At 33.9% G+C, this 20,386-nt stretch overlaps 3 protein-coding genes across 4 annotated transcripts; 2 read left to right on the top strand and 1 right to left on the bottom strand.

Moving 5' to 3' along the window:
- Positions 1–90: 90 nt before the first annotated feature.
- On the bottom strand, positions 91–10,170 carry LOC113391952 (condensin-2 complex subunit D3-like). The gene is made up of 21 exons (XM_026628114.2): positions 9,434–10,170; positions 8,987–9,147; positions 8,413–8,532; positions 8,076–8,219; positions 7,863–7,965; positions 7,381–7,514; positions 7,024–7,209; positions 6,564–6,725; positions 6,261–6,413; positions 5,862–6,043; positions 5,571–5,727; positions 5,162–5,291; positions 4,844–4,924; positions 4,526–4,666; positions 4,164–4,338; positions 3,947–4,096; positions 3,705–3,841; positions 3,424–3,639; positions 2,940–3,013; positions 1,225–1,362; positions 91–787 (listed from the first exon to the last, which is right to left on the bottom strand). Exons 1-21 carry the CDS (start codon positions 10,089–10,091, stop codon positions 587–589), a joined length of 3,603 nt encoding a protein of 1,200 aa, XP_026483899.2. The 5' UTR covers positions 10,092–10,170; the 3' UTR covers positions 91–586.
- Positions 10,171–10,770: 600 nt separating this feature from the next.
- On the top strand, positions 10,771–12,244 carry LOC113392953 (uncharacterized protein). Its single transcript, XM_026629602.2, has 4 exons — positions 10,771–11,045; positions 11,141–11,277; positions 11,363–11,454; positions 11,526–12,244. The coding sequence occupies exons 1-4, from the start codon at positions 10,888–10,890 to the stop codon at positions 12,111–12,113; spliced, it is 975 nt and encodes a 324-aa protein (XP_026485387.1). The 5' UTR covers positions 10,771–10,887; the 3' UTR covers positions 12,114–12,244.
- Positions 12,245–13,747: 1,503 nt separating this feature from the next.
- Positions 13,748–19,752, top strand: LOC113392960 (tetraspanin-13). Of its 2 annotated transcripts, XM_026629622.2 has the most exons (7): positions 13,748–14,083; positions 14,156–14,323; positions 14,560–14,658; positions 14,756–14,881; positions 15,157–15,288; positions 16,341–16,441; positions 18,029–19,752. In XM_026629622.2, the coding sequence occupies exons 1-6, from the start codon at positions 14,024–14,026 to the stop codon at positions 16,413–16,415; spliced, it is 660 nt and encodes a 219-aa protein (XP_026485407.1). In that variant the 5' UTR covers positions 13,748–14,023; the 3' UTR covers positions 16,416–16,441; positions 18,029–19,752. The 2 variants fall into 2 exon arrangements, with proteins under 2 accessions (XP_026485407.1, XP_026485400.1); XM_026629615.2 differs by lacking the exon at positions 16,341–16,441 and having other exon boundaries at positions 13,749–14,083.
- The last annotated feature ends 634 nt before the right edge of the window (positions 19,753–20,386 follow it).

Here is a 20,386-nt window from a genome sequence, read left to right on the forward strand (position 1 = left end):
AAAGATATAGGGACTTAAAAATATTGTTCAAATTAAAATAATTTATCCATATTCAAAATATACAGTTTTAATTTTTTTATTTTAATATAAAATTATACTTACATGACTTGTCCGTATTAAAACATATACGGACTTTTATATGATGTGTAATACTTGTATCTTCTTAAGATAGAATAGCGTCTCCATTTGCAGAATCCTGTCGATTTAAATATCTTGCATACATTTGAAATTTTATCCTAATCTGAATATTTGAAGAGTTTAAAATTAACTTGTATTTCAAATGTAATAGCGCTAAATATAACAGGTGGTAGTTTCTATCAGATATATATTATAATATTAGATAACACTTGTTTGTTTTCATTGGTATATCAATAATGTAATGGCAGGACTTTTAAATAAATATCTCACACTGAAGTAGGATCGCATTTAGTGTAAAGACTTCGTCATCGTCACTGTGAAGATAATATTATCTCTAGCAGTGTAAGGTGAGAGAAAACTTATACTTTGACATAATTTTCAAGATTAAAACAGTTAATAGATAAGCTCCAGGTCTGCCATGCGTCAGCTGTACGCAGCGCTGTGGCGACTATATCCGCAGCGCCCTCTTCCGGGGCGAGTGCGCGTAGGGTCGCGGGCGCTTGCGTGCGCGCGGCGTGTCGGGCTCGGGCGGCGCGGACGCCGTCACCAGGTTGCGGGTGTTGCCGAACGACGCCTCGAGCCCTATGGTCTCCTGGAACTGCTGTACGCGCTCCACTAGTTCCTCGTCGTTCTCTATTAGCTCCTCGATCTGTTACCGATACATACTGTTATGTATTACAAAACTGAACTTTTTTTTTTAATTGTTATATTTGTATCATCACAGACATGTTGTCTGTTCCTTTGGTGTATCTTATCGTTAATTTGTGTTGGTGTTATTTTTTTTATTACTAGGCATAAGATGTGATGCCTAGTAATAATTGACTCTAAATCTTTCCTTAAAGGGGTGTTGTATTTATTGTCCTGGAATTTTAGATTTCATAGCCGCTGAGGATGTTATAAAATGAACGTTCCTTTAGATTCATTTTTGCGATTGCGGTAGGACCTACTATTTCTCTCGACAATTTATAACTACTTTGTAAAGTAAATGACGTGCTTCTTCTGGTTAGATATTTAATTGCTAGTTAAACTACGTCAAAGCACGTGACCAAGACTATTCAAATTCCTTCGTAAAGAACGAGCACTGACCTCGTGGCGGTAGTCGTTGAGCAGGTCGGTGGCGATGCGCACGAGGTAGGCGGCCAGCTGCCCGCCGCGCGGCCGCATGTGCGCGTACAGCCGCAGCACGGCCGGCACCAGCACCTCCGCCACCGTGCGCTTCATTTTCTGAGGAACAGAAAAATATATATATTTTTAATAACTTGTAATATTTATGAATACATTTAATTTATTATGTATATTTTTAACAGCGTCAGTTTTTCGAGACATAAATATCATTACATGTATGTTACTTTTAAGTTCGCGTAATAGCGGGTTTTTAGTTGAGCACCAATACATAATAAAGATGAAATATTGTCATTATTACATTAATAGTCTGAAGTATCGTTGTACAAGCAACTCAATCGGGATAAGAGTAGAATATGGCTAAAACTCAGTATCGCACCATTATACTTTGTCAAGCAGGGAGGACCAGTGCAAACCGTATTGTCAACGTGCTCAAACCATACTGGCAGCATTCGGAGACTTGACGGGAAATTCTGGTTTACTAGTGGTACGTTTTGAAATTATGCAATGAAAACAAAGATGATGTTTTGAGTCAACCTTCATAATTGTGAACCTGAGTCCAAATAAAGCTCCACGGTATGAAAATGGCACAGGACCAAGAAGTTCATACACAGACGGCCGGAAAATCATGGCTACATTATTTTGGGAGTACGAAGGAATCAGGAAAAAGTATAAATAAAATAATTGAGTGGCTTGTAACTGTCTTGCAGGTGAATATATTGGAAACGACAAAAAAAATGTTTCTTTATTTCCATTCTAACCCTTCGATTCCGTGAATTTATGAGCTTTAAAGAGGAGACTATAATATAAGTATATATTATAGTTATAGGGAACATCTTAATTATAATTTAATCGTAATCTGTCTCAATTAATTTGTTTTTTATTTAAACCTTTTGCAGTATTATCTTAAGCAAATTTACCAAATAATGCACTTAATTTCAAATTTAAAATACACGATGAATGGATATACTGAACTTTGACAAGATAATAAATTGGCATGGAGCTAAAAGGATTTTTTTGAGTAAAATGTAATTCCGTTTCTGAGTACCAAAAGTAAGGGTTATTGAAATTGGCCCTTTTAGCATCAGGCCACAAATTAAATAAGTAGGTACTTACTTTTAAAAATAAACAAGTATTACATCAATTCTATTCGCTATATAATATTTACTAATTTTACCTGTTCTCTCTCCGTGAAAAACTAGGGCAGGAAGAAAATGTTTATGGATGATAAGATTCCATAAGAAAAAAATAAAAAATAACCGGTTCAAACAAAAACTTTTTTTTTTTTGTGGACGCAAGTCGATTTGTTTTATGTCAACTGATTTCTATTTGAATGATGATGTTAACACGTTAACGTTGATCGGTTATTTACCATAATAAAATATTACGGCCTAGCTTATAAACATTGTTGAGCGGATGTTTAGTTAAATATTGATTTGTCTCTATATAATATAAGGCTTTCGATGTTTTAAGTAGCTGCTCTCAGTTGTCCTAACTTTGAACCTTCATCGCACTCGCTCAGAATCCACAATTGAATATTAATGTACTCGATCTATCCTTAGTTCGATTCACTACACTTTGGTTCCCAAACCAAAATCCACATTACATCATCATAACAAATCTATTCAGAAGATCGATAGTATGGAGCTAGCTTAACGGACAAATTAAATGCAACTCACATGAGATACGATGTTCGTCGTAACTCGTTCCTGAAGGTCATCTATATCGGCATCCCCGGCTTTTTCCGGTTTTTCTATAAAACATAATAGTGTTAAGGATTAGCTTATAAGTGAATAAATCCTGCGGTAAGGTAATCGTTTCTATAATAAAATTCCGCAGATATTTTTTACTTTGCTTATTTTGAATTCAAATCGTTTGTTAAAAAAATATATATGATGAGAAAAATACATGGAGCTAATACTTGTCGACTTTCAGCAGGATGTATTATATTGTATTTAGCTAACATAACTTTGTATTTAAAATATTAGAAAGGAGTAACTACTGAGTCTTTTGCCGACTCTTCTCGGTAGATTGATACTACCAAGAATAAATAGATCCAACCTACCTTTACTTTTAAAATAGTTTTGTAAAATGGCGGTTCAAAAGTGCTCGCAAAAGCCTACTCGAATAAAGTATATTTTGTTGTGGGTCCCCGCGACTCACTGGGCAGTTTCATGCGCGGGCCGCAGAGCAGCGTGATGGTGTCGAGCAGCGCGGCGTTGAGCGCGGCCGACAGCTCGTCGCCGTCGTCGCACAGCGCGCCCGCGTGCTCCAGCACCTCGCGCGCCAGCCGGCACTGCACGTTCAGCTTCTGCACCAGCGACATGCGCTGCAGCATCACGTCGTAGATCAGCTGCCGCGCGTCGAACGAAATGCTCTCTGCGGGAAGGGTCGTATGAAATGAGCTGCACCGCCGACCGACTGCCGAGTAGTGGCCCACTGACCGCTTTCCTGGTTGTTGTAGTGCAGCACGCAGTCGACGAAGTGATGATAGATGGTGTCGACGGTGAGACAGCACGACACGTAGTACTCGGCCGGCTCGCGCACGTCGTGGTCCTCGTCCGCCAGCAGCGCGCAGTACCTGGTCGATCGACGCGAGAGCGAGGTTCAAAATACAATGTTAAATAAAAAAGTATAACCATAAATAAGATGCGTGTGTACAATAGTATCGACACGAATGTCATACCGATAGTAGAGCGGCGTGCGCAGACGAAGATACCCGGCGAGCAGCAGGCGTGTGAGTGCGCGAGCCGCCGCCCGTCGCAGCGGGGGCGCCGCCTGAGGCGCCACGCATCCGCACACCGAGTCCAGCTGCGGCTCCACGATGCACGAGTACCTATGCACGACCAGCGTCATGTACCGTCGCGTCTAGCGTCTGAAGTCAAATAGTGAGCGTCGCGCACCTGGTGCAGATGTCGGTGAGCGCCAGCAGCGTGTTGAGGCGCGCGCAGAGCGGCGCGGCGTCGTCCCGCAGCAGCGCGGCCAGCGACGGCGCCAGCGCGGCCGCCGCGTCCCGCGAGCGCACGCACAGCCGCCCCGCGCCCGCCGCGCACAGGCCGCGCTCCTCGTCGCCCCACTCTGTATGTACACGTTTTGACTGACACTCGGCCCGTCTCTCCATGGAAACCGTTAGTCCCGCGTTTCGTAATATTCGAATGGATAATCGAAACGTATCAGTTAAAAGAGACTCGAACTTACGCATTAGGCTGCTCCGTTCAAGGAGTACAAAAAAGTAAAAATTGTAATAATATGGTGATGACCGTACCGGGTGGCGGTTGCGCCAGCGCGGCGAGGAAGAGGCGCAGCAGCTGCGGCGAGGGCGGCGCGGGCGCCACCAGCGACACGTCGGCGGCGCGCACCCACTCGCGCACGTCGCCCGCGCCGCTCTCGAGCGCGCGCCGCTCCGCTGGCGACACACGGGCCGAGCTCTAATACTTCTTCGATTTTTTGACGCCTTTATAACGCACGAGCGTGTCCAATACACGCTACATTTAAGTAAGTAATGCAGAGAATTATGGTTTTCCGTTGTATTGAGTAGGATCACCTGTTGTCGACTTATTAACAAGAAAATTAATTAATATACATATTTGCATCAACTCCGTTGCCCACTGCAAATTTTCAGGATCCAGTTGAGCCGCGAGCGACGCGCTCGCAGTTCTGCTTCCTAGGAAAATATAATTTAGATCAATGAAATTATTGTTATAATGGAATTCGTATACAATGTAACGTTTTTTAACTGCACTGCACAAAAGGGTATGTTATTTAAATGTGACAAAACGAGCCGTCGTGGATAGGGTTATAGGAACAGCCTTCCATTACGCAAATACTACAAATTTTATATTTTTTATGCAATTGTGGAATTGAACTGTGAGTCGAGATACGAGATACAAAATAGTAATACCGTCGTCGACGGCGGCTGCCAGGCGCGTGACGAGATGGTCGCGCAGTGCGGCTCGTGCTTCGCCCCCCACACGTGCCGACCACGTGGCCAGCAGCTCCAGCGACAGCGGCACCAGCCGCGCGTCCCGCTCCTAATGACGTGCGCAGTCGCATCACTATTTACTCGATACACTTCGAGGTATTAAGTGAAATAGTTGAAAGTAGTGTTGCATATCGATAGTCCACTATCGAGAAAGAGTCGATTGTCTATCGATAGTTATTTCATTTTTTTAATTTTACTCTTTAATATACAGTCGAAGCCCTGGCTCAGCTTCTCAGAGACTACTATAATTTTTTTCTTAACGACGGATAGCAGTAGCGACGGGTGAGATTGGTTACGCGGACAGCGTAATGGCGCGGGGCGTACGTACCGGTTTTTCGGTCAGATTGTAATAGTAGTCCAGCAGGAAGCCGACATCTGAGTAATCCACGTGACGCGAAATGCTTGTCAGAAGCACCAGGCACTGCAAGTCTCGTTCGTCGTTGAGTATCCCCAAGTGGGTACTTAATAAATCCACTAAACGATGACTGCAAACAAATATAAATAAATATACACGTTTTAAAGGTCATTATTATTTAAGAACACATGTTAATCATTACGGTCATTTTAAATATGACCAATGAAATATATTAGTTTTACCGAGGGGTTTAAAAAAAATTACTTGATGCAATTCGATGACTTGGCCAGCAACGCGCACGCTTTCTGAAGATGTCTCTTCATATTATGACGCGTGATTCCGGCGAGGAACTCCCACGGCAATGGATCTTCCGTTACGAGAGCGTCGTACTTACGTATGCGCTCTATTAAAAGTTGCTGTATGAGAGCCACAACTTGGTCTTGAATCTGTAATAGATATGCATATCGTTTATCTACTGAACATTATTATTTTACGTAAACAATTGCATCCAGCGTAAAGTTATTACTACATTTTATTTCTTCTCTTCTTCTTCTAGGTTAAAGAAATCAATAACTATATTGCTTAACCTATTCGTACACTTCGAAAACTGTGTTCAACAATGCGCAAATGCCTCGCACCAGTAGCACCTATATGAAGACGCACCTTGGTCTCCGGGTCGGACAGGCGGTGCATGGGCCCGGCGAGGAAGGCATCGAGCGCGGCGCGGTGGGCGGCACTCGCGGCCAGCTCGCCCAGCGCGCCCACCGCACTCACACGCACCACGATGCTGGCGTCGCGGCACAGGCCCACCAGCATCTGCGTCGGCACACGCTACGTCTCACACATACAACGATTCATAACTTTAACAAGTAAGCAATTAAGTCTGTGCGAGAATCACGAGACCCGCTCGAAAATTTTAATGAAACTCAACGACATTACTGAGTGCATTTTCGAGTGCGTACTGACCGCGTAGTCCGAGTCCTGGGGCGTCCGGCCGTCGTGCAGCATGTCGGCGAGCAGGCGGTGCAGCAGCCCCGCGGCCGCCTTGCGCACGACGGCGCGCTCGTCGCACACGCAGCGCGCGCCCACCGCCGCCAGCCGCGACACCGCGCCCGCGCCGTTCAGCTCCTGGTGGGTCGGCCACTTTTGTTTCAATCTCTTCAATCAAATCGAAAGTGTAATAATAGAAAATAACATTCGTAGATTCTCCGATCAGGATTAATTGAAAGTCTGACTTCACTTCTCTGAGAGATCGGATTGAGTCATGAAACGGTAGATTTTTTCCGGACGAGTTCCATTCCTAGCATGATGGGCAGTAAAGCATGATATTGAATGAATCAATATACATATAATTTCGGCATCGGTTTCTATGATTTCAATGAACGAATCGAATGGAAAGAGAGTGTATGTAGTACACGCAAGTCACCTTGATAGCCTCCTTCATGGCAGGATGTTCGGAGGTCAGACAGTCGGCGAGCAGCGCAAGAGCGCGCGTGCGCAGCGTGCTGGACACGTCGTGCACGCGCTCGTACACGGCGCGCAGCACTTCGGCGTGCACGATGGTGTGCGTGCGCTGGCGCAGCAGCCCGGCTACGTCCTCCTCCGCTTCGTCCTGCTGTTACATGCTTTTATTTTATTCATATTATCGAAAATTATTTGGATGTCATTTTTATCAGGTCTGTCATTTTTATCAGCATAGACTGACTTCTTTTCTAAAACAGCATATAAATTTATAAGATTAAGAACAAATTAATTAAACAGACTTATGAATTAATAACATTACATTGTCTGTAGGTATATTTTGGGTGCTTTCAATTTCAGTAGTGATAGACTGTGAAGTTCCTGGTTGTGATTCCAAATTGTTTTCATCTATAGCATTATCTTCTTGCACATTTTGGTTAGGCTCCTCAGTTGTTTCTATAACAAAAGTAAACCAACAAATTAAATCAGTCAGATATTAGAAACAAATCAATAACAAAAGAGCTAAAATAAAAATATATTTCACATAATATTCTAGTAATAATATAATTGCCGACGCACCTAACTTGCATAACCCACATTCAGTTCGGAAGGATCAGTTGATACTTATTGATTTTCTTATTTCAACATTTCCTTCATACTTTACCAATAGAGAACTGGATATAAACTACGTATATAAAATGTTAATGTATAAACGCATTTAATGTATGAATATAAACATTTAATTTCAAAGTCAAATGAAATCATTTTTTATATACATATGGCAAATAGTTTGTTATGATTTACCTGCATTAGTTGTTCCAGGCAAGGAAGGCTTCTTCTCTTTTTCACTAGAATGATCAGGTGTTGACAAATCAGGATCATTATTTAAAAGCTTAGCCAGCATTTCCTAAAAAATTAAGGTATAAAGTTATAAGATTTGAGACTAAAACACATTGAATATATAATATTTGTGTCAGTAATTGTAAGATATTTGTTTATTTAAAAAGTTTAACATACCAATGCAATCTGTCTATGAGGTACTTTCGCAGTTGTTGATAATTTAAGTAGCCATTTTACATAATTTCCATAAGATTTGCGAGGCAAGAGACTCATAAGGCCCACAACAAGTGATACACGAGCAGAACGAACCTCAGCTTTTTCCTAAATCAAATTTATACAATTATTAAATAAATGAAAAAATAATAATTATAAAGTATTTTTTATATAAAGGTTTTATTTTTTTACCTGGTTATAAAAACATTCTGGCACATCAAGTTAACAAACATGATCAAATAATAAAAAGTTACACCATAGCCAACACCTCTGTTATAAATATAATTGTCATAAAACTTACAAGTCCATCTAAAGTGTAGCAAAGATGTTCTAAAAGGACAACATAACCAGGTAAAGCTGCTTTTCCAAATTTTGTTAACAATAATCCTGAATATGTTACATATGACGCTCTGATCACATTCTGAAAAAAAGTAAGAAAAGAAAAAAATCTTTGAATATATATTCAATGAATTTTTTCTTCTACAATAACTAAATTTGTATTATGATATAATTATAATTTCTTAAGTTAACATAAATATTAAACTAGGCTTTGTGCAAGTGCATCTTGGTAGGTAACACCTAGTCATCATATATTCTAGCACCAAATAGCAAAGTTTAGTATTGTTGTTCCATTTTAAAGGATAAGTGAGCCAGTGTAACTATAGCACGCAAAAGGGACATAACATCTTAGCTCCAAAGGATAATGATGCATTGGTGATATGCGGAATGATTAACACTTATAAAAAAGTACCAATCTCTATGGGCAGTGGTACCACTTACCAGGGTGGCCCATTTACTAGTCAAGCTACCAATAAGACATCAAAAAAATTGAAAATAAAAACGGTATATTTTATTTAATTAATTACTGTACTCACATTAACATGCCGGCAGTCTACAGATGCTGCAATGAATTTTGGCAGTAGACACTTGAAAAGTAATTGTATGGCTGCAGCATTTGGTTCACCATTGGCCTCACAAACCAGTACATCAATCATTTCATATATTACACCAGAAAGCTTGGCCAGTTCTATTTTATCTAGACAAATGATATTTACATTACAGTAGGTACTTCAAGTAAAGTTGACAGTAATTGGAAATATTAATTTCAGTCAAATACAATGTTTGGGTTTAATATTCAATAAGATTTTTCTTAATTCTATACATAATTGTAATATTTGGCTCAGGCAAAATTTTAAAAGTCTTTTAAAAATAAAACCTCTTAGCCATATTCATTTTAAAATTATCTGTGACAAAAACTAAACCTTTAATTGTAATTTATATTTTATCCATAAATAATATATTTAACATATATTTTACTGTACCTATGTTTAATTTGTTAACTATGGCTCCTCCTGTTATATCTACTAAATTGCTCACAATGTCTTCAAAATTCATATCATTTGAAGTCAAATGTAAGTTTTGAATAATTTGCCTTAAGTCATTTACGAAGTAACCCAGTTCTTTAATGACAGAATTTACCTCACAAGTAAGTTCTTTTGCATTGAAGTAATTTTCTTCATTGTCACACATAGCTTTAGGATAGTTTAGACAAACCAGTGAGTGCGTGAAAAGTTGTGAGTGATAAATGTTGTATGCTTTATATCCAGGAATGCAAAGCAGCTTATAATATAAGCGAGATGCCTGTATAGCGTTATTTCGGTGTTCTCTTGAGACGACATTTTTACCACCAAAGTCTATGTAGTAAGCTAATAGAGCTAATAAGTGTTGGTGTTTAATTTGATGTGACAAAACAGTCCACGATCTCTCTTCTTCGTTATCTAAATTTGTGTTAAGCCATGCGTCTATTGCATTCATAGCACTGTGAAATATAGATTTTATGTCAACATATTCCACTGAATTTTCGTAATCAGCAGGAATTTCGTTAAATTCTAAGAATTCAGATTCATAAATAGCTTGTACCCATTCTTCAATCAAATTATCTAAACGTAGTTTATTTAATTCTCTTAAAACCTCCTCCATTTTTTGACAGAGCTTGAATTAAGGTTATTAACATAAAAAAATTATCACAATTAATGCCCAGATTTTATTAATAAAATAATGTAAGAATTCCGGTAACGTAAACAATACAATTTACAACTTCCAGTAAACATGATAATTGTTATTGACAGCTGTCAGACTTCGTTGACAGCTGTCAATTTGTATTTTCGCTAAGCATACCATATAGTTGTAAACGAATTTAAAAAAAAAAATTTTCGAGTACACTATTTCATGAAAAAAATAATGTTTAATGAAAGAAAAATCGGTTAAAAAATATTACTTTTCAAACTACAAACTATTAAAGAATATTGAGCCAGCGTCTTCGGATATCGTTTTTTTTGTCCCGTGTTTGTAGTAGTGCTTTGGCCCTACTGGCGTTTACAGCGTCACCGGACGTTGGTGCACATAGCAATTGCATACCCTTATTTATACACTGCCTCACAATAAGGTACTATTTTATTTTTTGTTATATTCTTTGATACATCTCCTAACCTATTTCCCTTATAGTTTATTCTTTTATTTAATTTGATATTTCAGAAATTAGTTTTAGTAATGAATCTGTCGATCTTTCGAAACCCCAATTCGTTAACTGATATGAAGATTCTCTAATGTTTTCTATAAAATAGTGGTACAGAATAATATGAGAGATATGCATATGTCATATGTCACAATTGACATTAAATATATTTATAAATTTAAAGGTTCGATTATATCTCTTGAGTTTAAGTGGAAATTTATAAATATTTAATCTAATATTACATTAAATCAATCAAAAATAATGTCAACCAAAAAGCCTATTTCATGGTTTCTAACAGAAAAAGGCCGAAAATTTTCTTTTGCTGTTATAACGGGTACTGGATTGGCTCTTACCGCTGCACGCTTTAGCCCTCATACCTTTTTATTAGGAAAATATAAGGATTTTGTACATTATTACAGGTAATGCCGATTTGTATTTACCAACATTTACAATTATTAATTTCTATATTTTTCCGAGTCATAAATCTTTTAATATAGAATTTGCCTTATAACAGTAATGGAAAGCCAGCAGAGCTCCCAAGTGAACTTCATAAGAAATACGAAAAATGTTTAGATATGCTAGAAATATCGGAAGTTCATAGAAAATTGTTTCAACCATTTTGCGTTTTTGGGTATGACTTGTTCCATGCAGGTAAATTAAAATTTGTTACAAAATAATTGGAAATTATTTTTTTATTTGTAAGTGATAAGCTTTAACAGTGATGTTTTGATTACAGGATGTACTAGTTCGAGGTTTGGTGCTCTCGTTGGTATTCCAATAAACTTCCAATATAAATCATTAAATGATGTTGAACAACAAAATATACAGGTTCTTTTCTATTATAAGATTGTAGTATGAATTTTTAGAATAAATATTAATAATCCTTATTTAATTAACAGGTCAATCAAAAGACATTGGACTTATCTTCTGAAATTGGCAAAAAATTAGGGGAATCACTCATATTACCAGATACAGTTCAAGAATTTGCTATTTGTAGAGAGATGCTAATGACTCAAAATAACAAAATAATGTTTGAATCAACTTATCCATTTGTGTGCATATTCTTAGTATATAATTTGTCACAGTATATGAATGGAAGACTAAATTTATATGCGGCACCATTAAATGTTAGAGTTATTTTGTATTCTATAGTTGGATTATTTGGTTTGGGTTCATATTTCCTGATGAAGGATATGACAGAAATTCATTATGAAACAGAGGTTGACAAGAAATTATGTGAATTGGGCCCCAATTTTATTGAAAGTGGGGTTATATTTTATGAAAAATTATTACAAAGAAATCAAGCTTTAAGAGAATTAATGGGTAAGGAAGGTGAAAAAAAATATACAAAACTAGGCAATGAAAATTATGGTGTTCGGCAACCACATGTAGCACTAATACATAGAAAGCAATTCTTTGATCTTAAATTAAAAGAGTGTCAAGAAAAAAACGATCAAAATTTGGAGAACAATCCGAACTCTGCTTAGATATTAAAAAAGATATTGTGAGATACAAAATCAAGGTGAAGTGACTGTATGTATTCTGATTGTAGTTAAAATGTAAATAATAAGTATAAATGATTACTTATCTAATGTAGTAAACCAAGAATGTAGTATGTTTTAAGAAAACTAATTACTATTTTAATATAAAATGAATACAAATGACCTTTCCTTTATCCTTTCTTAAGACCTTGTGTTCCCGAAAAAATTAATTAAATAGTATTCTAGATTATGTAATATATTTTAATATTATTAATTTAAAGGCAAAATCCCATCTAGATAATGTCTATAATAAAGAATGTAGTCATTTAAATAGAATTAAAAAAGAGTTTCAGATTTGGAATTATTATCTAGGTTTTCGTATTTAAGCCTCAAAGGTTGATAAATTATATCGAAATAAGATTATTTCACACATAATCCAGATGGATTATGTGTGATTCTAATTTGTGCAGTGGATACTGGCCTACCATATTACTAAGGGTGGGGTGAAACTTACTAATCGATTTTGTGAATTTTGAGGAATTAAAAAAAGCGCGAAAAGCTGTATATGAATCGACATAATATACTGTTTCACGCAAAGCGAATAAAAAATACAAATTCCCTGTGTGTTGCTTTTGATTGTATCTGTAAATTATTAATTAATGTATTAAAAAAAGGATCTATCATTTGTTTATTTAACATTAATGATAAATTTGTATTTTTTCTTTGCAGTTGAATGATTTGTAACTCGTTTTTGTTCGAAAGTAGGAAATTTAAATCAGAACAAAATAATAGGATAAAAATAAAAAAATGAAAAGGACTATATTCATTTTATATAGCGTGACAATAACGGATATTATATACGTAAATATTTTGTAGGCTTAATGACACATACAAAAATATACATACTTTTTAAATACAAATATTATTATCGTTATATTGTATTTGGATTCTGGAAATTTACACTTAAACCATCACTGATTTCCGAAAGATATGTAGATAGCCAAACTAGAAACCAAAGCCAGATAAGTGAACCAACAAGAGTAACAAACAATATTATGAGACGTTCTGTACTAAATAAAAATACATTGATTAATTTTATTTTTCGACTCAGTTAATTTTCTTCCCTTTTTTCTGTAACTAAAGTATAATGTGTAAAACTTTCAATAATTATAATGATGTTCTATTTTTAATCTCTAATCATGATTCATGAATATAATTTATTTATTTTTATATTATTTGATTTTATATTCGGGTTTGATCTGAATATATAGACAGAAATTCTATAAATTGATAAAAAAACGTAATAACATTAATTAAAATTTAAAATGAGGTTTGACAATTTTACAAAATTACTGGACTTAATATAGTTTAATAAAAATGTGGCATTTTTCATTACTATGGCACATATTATGTTTTGCAAATACCTCCTGTACATGTATAAAAAACAAATGAAAAAAGTAATTTTAAATTAATGTAAAAAGTATATCTAATGAAAAAGCTACGTTATTCTAATAGATCTTTTTTTTTCAATATACAATTTGTAACATTTTTTATCGTATCAAAATAGTTGACGTTTTTTTATAATTGTCACTTAAGTTACATATGGGTAAGTTCATGTGAAAAATTGAAATGTCAGTGTCACATATAACATTGATGTTGAATACTGTACTACTCTTAATATACGACTATACGTGATGAAAGAAAAGTAAAAGTGTTTTTGATGTTCAATACTTTAATTTATATATTTGTTAAAGATATTTGTGCTTTATCAAGAAAAATCAACTTAGGTTTTTAATATTATTCTTCGGTGTAATATTTTTTAGTCGGGCCATTATAAATAAATGATTGTTTGTTAAAAAATAACAAGAACCAAAGGGACACAGCCATTGTGTTGAATTGTATAACTTAGCTACAAAATGTGTGGAGGGTTTACTTGTTCTAAGAACGCTTTGATCGCCCTTAATATTCTCTATGTGGTAAGTGTTACCTTTCGTTTATTCCGTTTAATATAAATATTATCGTGTTTTGATTATTATAAACCCTAACAGGTGGTTGCTTCTATACTCATATCAGTGGCAGTGTATGGGCAGGCGTCGTCACTGGTTACCAATTTACCCATCGTGGGTGGTATTTTAGCATGTGGAGTGTTTCTCATCTTAATATCTCTTTTGGGATTGGCTGGAGCAGTGAAGCATCATCAAGTTATGCTTTTCTTCGTATCCTTTATAAATTAGTTTACAATTTTATATTTGAAGTTAGAAGCTAAATTATAGATGTTTTTTGAAACACATGTGTATCTTACCAAAGACTTTTAATTAAACATGAGTCTTTGGTAACGAAAATGAAATAACAATCAAGAACTAAAGATTTGTGAGTAAAGTTATTTATTCTTAATACTTATAATATAATTTATCATAATTATGCTATAAATTTCCTTAATGTTACTATAAAGTATATGGTTATTCTTTTCCTGCTGTTTCTGGTGCAGTTTTCAGTGGCTTGTGCTTGCCTCGCTGTTAATTCTGACCAGCAGGAAATGTTAGCTCAACAGGTGAATATGTCTCATTAAAACTAAATCATCTTATTCTATTAATATTTTTTTGTGTGTTTTATATTTGATTTTTTTATTTATATTATTTATGAATCAGGGGTGGAACAAAGTTAATCTAGAGGTGAAAGAACAAGTCCAGGAAAGGTTCCAGTGTTGCAGCTTCCAAAGCAGGATAATGCCACCAAATACCACAGTAGACTACCCATCTTGCAGTTTAGTGGATGTAAGAAATTAATAATATATTTAATCACCTTATTTTAAATTAAACAGTGCTGACAAGAAATGAACATATGTTTGTTTGAAATTATCTCTTACAAATATAATATTTAAAGGAGATACAGAGTTAAAACAAGTACACAGTCCTATGTAAAATAAGTTAAAATTAATTATTATGATTTTTTTAATAGCATTAATTAGTTAGTATAATGCATTTTAATTAATTATTAATTTTTAACAAAAGTTACAATAGGTTATGTATGTATACAATGTGATTCACAGAGGATTTGCTGCAATGACAAGGAAATATCACTCGATTGTCAGTGTCAGCCATGTATGGAAAAATTAAAGGAGACAATAGACAATGCCTTCAAACTTTGCGGTGGTATTGGACTCTTCTTCAGTTTTACAGAGGTATTTAGTTTAATATATTATGACAGTGCTGCAGTAACATTACATATATCAATTACACAAGTATAAGATAATACTATGACATAAATAATGCAGAGATCACCAAGTGACATATTTGCCTGTATGTTATCAGCATTAGTTTTTTATTTGTAATATTTAATGACGTCATTATCAATGATATAGTTTATTGTAATAAAAAATAAAATGTTGTTTATATTTTTAAACTAGATATTTAGCAAGATACTAGTGATATTTAAATCAACATCCAAATACTGATACAACAATAACTACATTATTGTAATAAGGAACTCAGAATCTCTAAGACGATTATTTTACTAAATCCGTTTTTCTGGTTAATAATATGGTAAGCTATATTGACCAATTTTTTGCCTTGGAGGCCAATTCTAAAGTGTAATCTTCAAATGTGTGCTTTGTCTTTCTATCTAGGTAACATTTGAAAAGACATTCATTTTATGTACCTTTGAAAATTATTTGTTCTTATAAATAATAAAATTAAGGTTTAGGAATAAAAAAGGAAATCCTAACTAAAATATTATCAGAGCTCCATGAAGCTATCATTTACAATAACTAGGAACTAAACTCTAGGCAACAGATAGTAAAATCTTCTCAAATTTCATTAAATTAGGCTCTCATGCACCAAGGTCTATTGTTTTAAATATTTTATGCTCAGTTGAGCAATAATCAGAGATATTTAGTATATGATTTTGTGCACTAATATTAATGAACATTCTCACAGAGAGTGTTTGAGTAATTTAACTTAGTGATAAGGCAATCATTAATTTGTATGTACAAACAAATGGTGACCGTATAAATAGTTAATGCGAGATATTAAACGAAAATTCTCTAATGTTAAAAGTTTATAGTGTTTATTTCTTTAGCACTGCAATGCATATTTTGATAAGAAACAATCAACCTACCTAATTATAAAATCCATATTGTTTTAATGTACATTAATATTGTGTTATTAATTTTACTAACATCACTAAATGTATGTGCACCTTATTGTGACTAACAAATCGGCGGTTACTTTACAGTTTCTGGGTGTGTGGTTGACAGTAAGGTATCGTAACCAAAAGGACCCGCGGGCTAACCCCAGTGCATTTCTCTAAATGCTCTAAGGATTAAATGACTAAAGGTGGTTTGGTTCAGTGCATGTATGATTGTTAATAGCATACGTTTTATATAATATTTAAGCATGTTTGATATGCATGGCTTGTCGATGAGACGCCTGAATAAATATTTGCATGATTTTGCACTTTCTTTGTTATCATTTGAGTAAATATTTCACTCGTCTGAAGTATTAATACTACACAAATATTAAGATTGTTATATCTGAAAATAATTTAAAAAACAATTTTAATTTAATTAGAATTAAAATCGGTTGTTTGTAGAATTTCGGGGAGCATTTATTTTATTGTGATTTTTACAAAGTAGTGAGACATTTACAGAACTCTAATTTGAATTATTTTTGCCGCAATGTAAGTGCACGGTCTTGTACTACACGCTCGAATTATTTTAGTACGGATTAAAATGGTTGTTGCTGATTTCATAACGCCTCTTATATTCACCTGTAGTTTAATTTAAATATTAACGCAATATGTAACATTTATCTCTATGTAATAGCTTATATAAATATGTTTAAGTAGTATAGTAAATGGTTAGAGAGATCTTTATTTAAATCTATGTCAGTGTTTTTCAATCTACTTGAATACGCGACCCGTTGACAAGTTATAAAAATCTAGCAACACCACGAGAATATAATAGAAGTATGTCAGTTATTTTAAAAACTATATACGTATTAATGTTTTTTTCTGTTAAGACCTTTATGTATTGATTATTGATAAGTTTACGGCTAAGATTTTGTCACCTGTTGTAAATGAAGTGAAGGAATTATCAAAGTATTTCAATCTATTAATGATGCCTGCGCCTTATATATTTCCCGCGACCCTTCGAGTAACCCACAGGTTGAAAGACACTGATTTATGTTATATAGTGAACCTTAAAAGCCTGGTATAGATTTCAAGTCATCCTTTTCTCACCAAGAGACTTTCATTGATTTAACTAGTGTTTCAACGAGCCATATTTTAAACAATAGTTAAGATAATCTTTTTTCATTTATAGAAGCCCCATTTTTGTATACATGATGAAACTTGGGGTATCCTATTGCCGTATGGTTTTTTCGTTGTATACCTACATTAAAAGCATAAATAAAATTAATCTATTCAGAGTAATATTCAAAAAGACGCCATTCGTTTGACTTTATCCCCTGTAACCTTGGAGTCAGCGCAGTGCGCAATGCCCATTGGATGCGCTTTACAAAAATAAACAAAATGATAAATTGTTATTAATCTTAATGCTAGCTTATTCCTGATCTATCGGTAATAATCTCTGATTAATTAGTTTAAATATTCCCATTGCTTAGGTATTTGGATGCAAAACTTAAGAATCTCAGTAAGAGGTTTTTCTTATATATTACATGTGTTTTACCAGGTTTCACTGTAATTTTAAAGCGTTTCAATTGGTATGTAATGGTTATAAACTTAAAGGTAATAACAAATTGAGTTAAATGTATTTATATATTATAATATAATATGTTGCTTATATTATTTGTGCTTTATATAAGATAATAACACATTTTCAACGTCTGATATGTTATTGACGTAAAATATTTGACGTAATATATTATTATTTCTAAAATGTTCATTTTATATTGTTATTACAGCTATTTGCAGTTTGGCTCGCCCGTCGGTACCGCAATCAACCTGATCCCAATTACAAAGAACCTCACGCTATATTTCCGAGAAAGAACTATTTATATTGAATCATTTCTCAATCTTAGATTTAATTTAGTTTCTTTTTAGTTTCTATTAGTGAATAGTCAAATTTAAAATAATAGCATGATGTTAATTTTAAAATAAAACAGTAGAGTTACTGATTAAATTTTGATGTAAATATCCTATAAAGAATCTAAAGTAAGTATCTTAATCTACAAAAGACATTAATCTTTATTTCAAAATATGAGATACGACCTTGTGTACTATTTCACGTGCTTAGTTACCTCGTAACTTGGTGAAGGCCAAATATTTCTCTAGAAAGTAGATACAACATATTTTCGCACACTCAGTGCTAATATTTTATATTCATACGAGGCTTTATTTTTAAGTACTAGCCTGTACCGATTATTTTTCTATAAATTGCGTATATGGGATTAAAAACCCGCCTCGAAATAAAATATGAAATTTTAAAATATGTCTAGGAAAATCAAGGTGAAATGTCAGTTTCAGAAATGATGCTCAAAATCAGACGACCAATAATCTTATAGTATTTCGTCAAATTATGATTAAATACTGAAAATTAACTGTGTATTACCACCGACCAATGTTAATTCCGATAAAAGCTAAATTAGTTAATCTGATTCTACACAGCGTTTCAGAAACTGGAATTTAGTCTCTAAAAGTATCTATCTATTTTTGAGAAAGTATTTCAGATAAATTCAGACTTCATGGTAGTAAAAATTATTTGTGTTCAATTGAATTTGATTTTCAGCTTTTGCCAGTGATACTATAGTCCGAAATATATTTTAGCCAGTTGAAAAACAACTCTTATCTTTATATTAATAAGGTGTGTTCTCGTGTAAGGTAAAATGTACTGGAAGTGTGAAATGACCTTAAAATAGTTATTCTTTACGAATTAAGTGGTTTATTGTTTTCATTACCTAGTCAATAATATAATGATTGAATGTTTATATACTCAGTTTTACACTAGGTTCTTACAAAGCGGAGGGTTGCCAATCAAGAAAAATAGCGTAAAATATGTATATTCTATTTTTTATTTTAATTAAACTATGTTTTTGGCTGTGAAAGCTCAGCCTTTCCATATAATTTTTTTGATGTTAGGCAAAACAAATACATTTTTAATGAATCAAAATATTTTGAAATATAGTTGAGATCCAAAAAATAAAAAATAATTTAAATGAAAAGAAAAGTATGATTACAAATTATACTTGGCAACCCAACAAAACAGTGATACTTTTTTTATTTTATGTTATATTTGATTAGTTAAAAAATCTCGTTTATACATTTTACACTTTTATTATTTGTAGCCTTGCTGGTTCATTAGGATTATGTTTTTTCAACATATCATAATATGTAATTTAGTAGCTAAATTTAGTATAATTTATATGAACTCATATTTTTTTTCTGTGCTTAATTTTTTTTTATAAAAATTTAATTCCAACCCAAAACAGAGAATGATAGTCATAAAGACATATGTGTTTATAATGTATTTTCCGTTTATATAAATGCACGTTGCTTCCATTATGTGTCTCTTCTGCCGTCTGTTTTGCAGTTTTAGTAGAGTCAAAAATTATGTATACTTTCTGTATAATAATGTTATTCTATTGCATTCATATGTAAAGTTACTTCGAATAAAGATGGTTAAGCATTACATGATTTGGTATTTTTTATTCTTATTTAAATATATCTTAAATTTACATTTTTGATATAATTAGGTACGTATTATTTTATTATATACTACATCTATACATATTAACTATTCTCGTGTGTCAATACGCGTTGATACTTTTTATTTGTATGCTAATAGCAGTATCCGTGGATTCACCTGAGTATAATTTGGTTCATGACAAAAATCCTTGCTCAGCTTTTTTGTTATGAGAGATCAAAGTAATTTCAAATTATATATAAACATAATTTGATACAAAAAATTCAATCCCTCTGCGTGAACTCCTGACTTTACAAAGATATCTCCGCATTTATTTTATATGTAGCTTTTTTGCTGGCTTTAACAGTGACCTAAAATATCGATAGGAATCCTGTATGTTTGAGAGGTTTCGAATATGTTTGATCTTGTGGACTAGGGCCTAACTCCTAGCGGCTTATAAACGGCTGATATTATTATTTTTATTTAGGCAATCGTGTTGATTGCAATCGAAATTAAGTGTTAGTTGCTCTGATTATTAATGTGAATAATAAATATTCTCCATTAATAAAATATTTTGGGAATTGAATAAAACCGTTTTTTTTACCATATTAAATGGATCTACACATTTTTCAAAAATTAA

This window comes from Vanessa tameamea, chromosome 10, assembly GCF_037043105.1.
Source record: "Vanessa tameamea isolate UH-Manoa-2023 chromosome 10, ilVanTame1 primary haplotype, whole genome shotgun sequence".
NCBI lineage: Eukaryota > Metazoa > Arthropoda > Insecta > Lepidoptera > Nymphalidae > Vanessa > Vanessa tameamea.

Bases quoted from the DNA above. Each gene is read 5' to 3' on its own strand.
- LOC113391952 (XM_026628114.2), bottom strand. From the start codon at position 10,091: ATGGAGGAGGTTTTAAGAGAATTAAATAAACTACGTTTAGATAATTTG. The intron at 7,515-7,862 runs GTAAATCATAAC...CTTTTGTTATAG, and splicing joins GCCTGGAACAACTAATGCAG to AAACAACTGAGGAGCCTAAC. The intron at 5,292-5,570 runs GTACGTACGCCC...GCACGTCATTAG, and splicing joins ACAATCTGACCGAAAAACCG to GAGCGGGACGCGCGGCTGGT.
- LOC113392953 (XM_026629602.2), top strand. From the start codon at position 10,888: ATGTCAACCAAAAAGCCTATTTCATGGTTTCTAACAGAAAAAGGCCGA. The intron at 11,046-11,140 runs GTAATGCCGATT...GCCTTATAACAG, and splicing joins GATTTTGTACATTATTACAG to TAATGGAAAGCCAGCAGAGC. The intron at 11,455-11,525 runs GTTCTTTTCTAT...TTTAATTAACAG, and splicing joins TTGAACAACAAAATATACAG to GTCAATCAAAAGACATTGGA.
- LOC113392960 (XM_026629615.2), top strand. From the start codon at position 14,024: ATGTGTGGAGGGTTTACTTGTTCTAAGAACGCTTTGATCGCCCTTAAT. The intron at 14,084-14,155 runs GTAAGTGTTACC...AAACCCTAACAG, and splicing joins CCCTTAATATTCTCTATGTG to GTGGTTGCTTCTATACTCAT. The intron at 14,882-15,156 runs GTAAGAAATTAA...TGTGATTCACAG, and splicing joins CATCTTGCAGTTTAGTGGAT to AGGATTTGCTGCAATGACAA.